The following is a 7233-nucleotide window of genomic DNA, read 5'->3' as shown; positions in this document are numbered from 1 at the left end:
AACACACATACATGTAATTTACAACTACCTTCTTGTTTCATTACGTAGGTGTGCGAGTTTTGCTACAGTTTTTAAGGCAGGCACAAAAAAGGACCACCTTGAAACACAAAATTACAATTTACCGCAGGTATTATTCTGTTGTAAAGTTATTAAACTGAACAAGTTTATTGTGATTTTTACTCTTTTCTCATTTATAAATACCATTTTATGCTGTAGAACAATTTTTAAATTGTCGAACCAAGCAAAGAGGGGTTAAAAGAAAATTTAAATAAAGTATTCTAATGTCTCTTAATTCTCACTTTGCGAAGGGAAGTAAGTGTTTTAATCATTTAATGTAGAATTTTTGAAGTTACAGTTTTACTAGGAAAACAAACAAAATATACTGCTATGATCACGAATTTTCTTCAGACATATAACAGCTTGAAATTCTTGTTTTCGTCACTTCTGTAAAATAATTAGAAAAGCGCTTGTTATAAACAGAGATTAAATTCAGAAATTGTCCTCTAGAGGACGCTCTTCGCAACCATATTCATTCCACAAACCAGTAGCAGCAGACGACGAGAGTCAGCGTAAGTGGCATTTCCAGGTTCGGGTGAGAGTGAACTATGTGTTTTTTATTCCTAGATTTAGTTTACGAACACAGTGATTTAAAACTGTGCAAGATTTAAAATAGTTAAGAAGTAGATTTCATTTTATCTTAACTTTTTCTCGTCCGTAAAACAACGAAAAGAAAAGATACCGCTGTTGTATAAGAAAAACATAACTGAAAAAATGCATTCGTCAAAATGGTGAGTATAACTTTTAAGAACATCTGTTGAAAAATTGAAAGAACTAGTGACTTAATTTTTTAACTACCAAATATAATTTATAGTTACAGAGCAACATCGTAATGAAACTTGTCCATTACTGGTTCTAGCAAAGGCTTGTCCAACTAGATTGCTTTAAACAAGTCTTGTTCATAGCAAAAGTTTAAAAAACGTTGTCTCTAGTTTCATTAGTTTCCTTCCAGGGGTCACTTTAAGATGTATAATTCCCTCTGATAACAACAACAACAGAAAAATGCCAATGACTGAATTGACTACTAACATCTGAATTACAGCTACTTTGTTGATCCTGAAATTACCTATTCTTTTACATACTCTTTGCTACTGATGGGTTCCAAGCATTGTATTTTTGTCTGTTGTACACTAAGTTTAAAAACGTTAATATAAAATTGGGTAAAATCACTTATATTCATAGGGAACCTGAGCGTTCACTAATGGGACTAATTGCAATATTGATATTTTGTTTTTGTGTGTGTGTGACTCATATGTCATTAGGGATCCTGTAACCAACAAAAGCACGGACCCACAAGCAATTTAGTGCATAAATAAATAATATATATTTTTTAAGTAGATCGATATGGCACAATAGGCTAAACAGCTAGATTAGAGATCCTTAGGTTTAAGCATAGCGGTTCCTAATTTTTAACTGCCGGTCAGAGGAAAGACAACCAGTAAGGAACACCCGCCACTTACAGAGCAACTGTTAACCGAATAGCGGGAGCGACTGTCACTTTTATAATGCACCCATAGCTGAAATTGTGTTTGAAAGCACTACATCTCGAACCTGAGACCCTCGGATTCCCAGTCCGATACGCTACCCACTAGGCCACTTTTGGGGCTTTTATTTAACGTGAAACATAATTACAGAAGTAATTAAACACTTAGATTAAATAGTCAAATATGGTATTTTTTCTTTCTTTAAGTCAGTGAATAAAACTGAAAATTATGTTATGAAAATTAAAAACAATAACAACAACAAAATTCAGCAGCAGTTTACTTACTACCATAAACTTCTAAGTTTCTGTCAATGAGTGTTGTTATGTTAACTTATCCATCAGGGAGTTTTATTATGTTATCTAGTTAGTGCTGTTATGTTAACTTATCCATCAGGGAGTTGTATTATGTTAACTTGTTAGTGCTGTTATGTTAACTTATCCGTCAGGGAGTTTTATTATGTTAACTTGTTAGTGTTGTTATTTTAGCTTCTTTGTCAGGGAGTGTTGTTATGTTAACTTGTTAGTGTTGTTATTTTAGATTCTTTGTCAGGGAGTGTTGTTATGTTAACTTGTTAGTGTTGTTATTTTAACTTCTTCGTCAGGGAGTGTTGTTATGTTAACTTGTCTGTCAGGGAGTGTTATTATGTTAACTTGTTAGTGTTGTTATGTTACCTTGTTTTTCAGAGAGTGTTGTTATGTTAACTTGTCTGTCAGGGAATGTTATTATGCTAACTTATTAGTGTCGTTATGTTACTTTGTTTGTCAAGGAGTGTTGTTAGCTCGTTTGTCAGGGAGTGCTCTGTTAGCTTTTATATCAGGGAATATTGTTTTATTAGTTGGTTTCTCAGGATTGTTGTTATGTAAGCTTGTTTATTAGGGAGTGTTGTTATATTTGCTTTTGTCAGAGAATGTTAATATATATTAGTTTTAGGCTAGTTTTAAACAGACAAAATGGTGAAATCGAAATGTTCTCTGAGGTTATAATGTTTTGCACTGATCTGCATTACTGGACACAGAAACACACACTCATATTTACATGTGTATTACAGCTACACTGCATTCCAGTTTATTACACATTTCAGTATTCACTGCACATACCTCCACGCTCACACGTAAATAGATCGTCTCGAGGGTTTTAATTTGAAGGCCAAGCTTGACACCTTGAAATAAGTGTCTAACTTATGGAAAAATTATACAGCGAAAATGAACTGTTATCGTGTTTCAATACAAGTGTTGTAATTTATAATCTACTTTTGAAATGTGCATGTATTCCAGAATTCTTAGCAAGGACATGACGGTGTAACGTCATGCTGTGTAAACGCTTTAGCAAAATTACGCTCTAAAACCAATGTAGCAAAATCGTGCTCTATAACTACTCTACCAAAGTCATGCTGTATAGCCCTATACCAAATTCGTGCTCTATAACTACTCTACCAAAGTCATGCTGTATAGCCCTATACCAAATTCGTGCTCTATAACTACTCTACCAAAGTCGTGCTCTATAACCACTCCACCAAAGTCATGCTCTGTATCTGCTGTACCAAAGTTGTGTTTTATAACTGCTGCACCAAAGGTGTGCTTTATAACTGCTGCACCAAAGGTGTGCTTTATAACTGCTGCACCAAAGGTGTGCTTTATAACTGCTGCACCAAAGGTGTGCTTTATAACTGCTGCACCAAAGGTGTGCTTTATAACTGCTGCACCAAAGGTGTGCTTTATAACTGCTGCACCAAAGGTGTGCTTTATAACTGCTGCACCAAAGGTGTGCTTTATAACTGCTGCACCAAAGGTGTGCTTTATAACTGCTGCACCAAAGTCGTGCTTTATAACTGCTGTATCAAAGTCGTGCTTTATAAACACTCTACCAAAGTCGTGCTCTATAACCACTCCACCAAAGTCATGCTCTGTATCTGCTGTACCAAAGTTGTGTTTTATAACTGCTGCACCAAAGGTGTGCTTTATAACTGCTGCACCAAAGTCGTGCTTTATAAACACTCTACCAAAGTCGTGCTCTATAACTGCTCTATCAAAGTCACCCTTTATAACCGCTTTAGCAAAGTCACGCTCTATAAATGCTCTACTTTATCCATACTGCGATAGATCAACACAAAATCACAAAAGCATAATCTTCTTCGCTAACATTCCCCAAACAAATATGCTTGATAAGTTTAAGTTTATATTTGACAAAAATGATATTACAATTTCATGCAACTTCGATCTCAACACTACAAAAGTGATTCTTCAGAAAAAAATGAAATTATTTAATATTATTATACAAATCCTTATATTTTTGCTGTAGTACACTGTCGCATTTATCTCTGAACACTATGACCTTTGAACGCAATTTATACGAATGACAACAGGAAAGTTATCTTTCGCATCAACTTTGAAGATTATGGTCTGTTGAATGGAAGCATGTGACCTCGCAGAAAACAACCCGTGTTCTCACAGTCTTATTAAGGTTGTCTTTTCAGAAGTTTTACACAAAGTCAAGATTGTATGAAAATAATTAATTTATAAAAACAACATAAAACTGACACCTTAGCTTAAGTCGCACCAGTTATTTTGCTTACATAGATGTTCTACACATAATTTAGCGTGTTTATTTAATTTCGCTAGTCTAAACCCTCGTTTCATCGGTTATTAAGTATGGAATGCTTAAAAAGACTCTGAGCTGAGTCAATCGGCTTGTAACGCCCAGAACAGTTAACACTCATATTTTTTTTAAATGCCGAACTAGATTTTGAAAATTTTCATACAGTTCATATGAAAATATAGAAATGTCACATCTCTCTTTCTGAGGCCTGGTATAACCTCCTGGTTAGGATTCTCGACATGTAACCTGCTGGTTGTGGGACCGAAAACCATCACCGAACATGCTCATCTTTTCAACTGTGGGGGCGTTATAATGTTACAGTCAATCCCACTATGTCTATCTTTGTTGGTAAAAGAGAAATTCAAGATTTGTTGATGGGTGAAATTGACTAGCTACTTGCTTTCCCTCTAGTTTATCTCTTCAAAAGTAGAGACGTCTAGCGCAGATAGACTTCGAGTAGCTTTACGCAAAATTCAACAAACTCTCCTTGTGCGGCTGCTCTGTATTCTCTGAAAGTAACTATTTACAGAAATAACTCTTTTTTTTTCTGTATGTAAGTACAGAGTTGTTTTGCTTTCCCTGGACATAACTTTTTCAAAAATATTATTTATTTATATAAGTAAAGAGCTGTCCATCGATCTCAGAATATAACAGTTTACAGGAAAATTATTTAAATAAGTGACTCTTTTTTGCCTTCTATTTAAAGAAATGTTAGATATTTATTTAAGTAATGGAGCTGACACATGTTCTCAGTTGATCTTTGATTGACTGTTCAAATACTTTTGCTTATACACACACGTATAATTTGCTGAAGTGTACTCGAACTTAGGGTCCAAGCATGCACGCCTAATTGTTATAATAGCGTACTGAGTTGGGGATTCGAGGGTTTTAAATTAAAAACATGGTGCTACTAAATACACTTCGCACTATCAGCTGTAGGTGCTTTATAAAAGTGACAGCCAGTCCCACAATATTCAGTTAAGAGTTTCGGGTGACAGGTGTGCTGCTGACTAGTTGGCTTCCCCACACACTGGTCTGCTCTTCAAAGTTATGTAGGGCTTTGCCTGAACTATAGGGGTCTCTGACCTGGAGGTTTAGACCATTGTGTACATGAGGCGTTATTCAGGTAAACAACATACAATGCTCAATGCTTGAGTTTGCACGAGGGCAGTTTGTTAGATGCGGACTATTTACAGTAATGTTCTGGTGGTTTCATGATCTTTAGATGCTTCGTCATAAGCACAAAACAATGCTCGTGCTCAGTGTTATGAAATAAATTACGTGTATCCTGCAGCTGATTTTTTAGCCGTGTAAATATAAAACTAGTTTTTAAAATGATGTGGCTGAATATATTGAATATTTTATGTCACATGTTTCATTCAACTTTATTTTGTTTTTCAGACTGGTTGGACATCTACCCACAAATATTTACTTGTATAGTAAATTCAGAAACTTTAGACACTAGGATGGGTAACTCGAAAACACTTAAGTTTTACAAATAATGATGCCGGGATAATGAGCAGAGGAGCTACTTCCTGTAAATACTGACACAAGTTACAGTGTGATGAACCTGTCTGACTGGCTTTCCTTTGTTCCCATCCCAGCCTGGACAGTGGTTGCCTTGGTAACCATCTTGCTATTTTCGGCTTTCATAGAGATGATTAGACCGTGCGGTGCTTCTCCGACTGTGCATTACAAAGACTCCACGTTCTCCCGCTTCCTTTTGAAGAACGTCCCCCGGTTCAACTATCCCTACATGCCGCCATGCTGGGCTAAGCACCCAGACGTTCAGACACTCGTGAGGATTTACGTCATGTACCAGGGTGAAACTAGGTTCGAACGTCAGTTTCTTCAGATGAAGGATCGAGGAGTAATAGCTTTAGACTGGGCCTTGGGGGAAGCATCAACCTTCATAATGAGAAAGTCTCGGCCGGTGATCATTCTCCTACCGGATTTTATGACAGACGCCCGTAATCTGGCTTATACATGCCAAGAGGCTGTTCGCCAAGGTTTTCAACCAGTAGTTTTCAACCGAAGAGGTCATGGCGGTAGTCCACTGACTACTCCTCGACTACAGTCCTACGGGGATCCTTCTGATTTTCGCCAAGCGGTAAAGTATGTTCGGAACAAGCTACCTCACGGCCATGTGACGGCCATCGGGTACGGTGCTGGTGCTGACCTCCTCTTGGCTTATCTAGGAGAGTTTGGTTCATCAGCGCACCTGGCGACTGGAGTAGCCATCTCACCTCTTTTTGACCCTGAGCGTCTTTACACAGGTTTCATGCCGCAACCATACGAACTTCTCAACCTTCTAGCCGGTAAGAGGTTAGTGGCTACCCACGGAGAAGGACTGAGAAGGACAGTTGACATCCAGCAGGCCCTTTGTAGTCGAAAACTGGAAGAATTAGAGAAACATATCTATTGGAAAATGGCCGGTTGCGAAAATGCTGAACAGTACTGGGAGAAAAACGCTCCCTTGCGGGATGCTGATGACATCTCTACGCCGGTGTTATGTATCATCAGCCGGGATGACCCTTTGGTGGTAGATGAAGCTATACCATATGATGTATTTCAAGTTTACCCTCAAATGTTATTGGTCACTACAGACTATGGTGGTCACTGTGGGTTTTTAGAATGGGGTTTGGAAGGTCTTCGATCTTGGGCTGATTTATTAGCACTAGATTTCGTAGGATCTGTTTTGGATTTCTCTTCGAAAGAACAACGTGGGTTTAAATCGGCTACTAGGTGAAGGAAGCTTAAGCCTACACAACTACAATAGTGGTGAAATGTTTGATTTGTTTTGCATTTCATCCAAAGCTACACGAGGGCTATCTGCACTCTAGCCGTCCCTAATTTAGCAGCGATAGACTAAAGGGAAGGCAGCTAGTCTACACCTTCCACCGTCAACTCTTGGGGTATTCTTTTACCTACGAATAGTTCGACTAACCGTCACATTATAACACCCCCTCACGGCTGAAAGGGTGAGCATGTTCAGTGACGGGTATTCGAACCTGCGATCCTCAGATTGCGAGTGGAGTGTCCTAACCACCTGTCCAAATGGTGAAAGGAGTGATTCATATGTTTTAACTGACCTTCT

The 7233-nt window shown here is 37.8% G+C and overlaps 1 protein-coding gene across 1 annotated transcript; it reads left to right on the top strand.

The window, feature by feature from the left end:
- Positions 1–606: 606 nt before the first annotated feature.
- LOC106478140 (protein ABHD15-like) lies at positions 607–7031 on the top strand. The gene is made up of 2 exons (XM_013938655.2): positions 607–788; positions 5538–7031. The coding sequence occupies exon 2, from the start codon at positions 5701–5703 to the stop codon at positions 6883–6885; it is 1185 nt and encodes a 394-aa protein (XP_013794109.2). The 5' UTR covers positions 607–788; positions 5538–5700; the 3' UTR covers positions 6886–7031.
- Positions 7032–7233: the final 202 nt, after the last annotated feature.

This window comes from Limulus polyphemus, unplaced genomic scaffold (genome assembly GCF_000517525.1).
Source record: "Limulus polyphemus unplaced genomic scaffold, Limulus_polyphemus-2.1.2 Scaffold184, whole genome shotgun sequence".
In the NCBI taxonomy this organism is placed as follows: domain Eukaryota; kingdom Metazoa; phylum Arthropoda; class Merostomata; order Xiphosura; family Limulidae; genus Limulus; species Limulus polyphemus.
This window is presented reverse-complemented; position numbering and strand designations above follow the sequence as displayed.

What these genes read in the sequence shown, in the direction of transcription:
- LOC106478140 (XM_013938655.2), top strand. Translation starts at nt 5,701, where the DNA reads ATGAACCTGTCTGACTGGCTTTCCTTTGTTCCCATCCCAGCCTGGACA.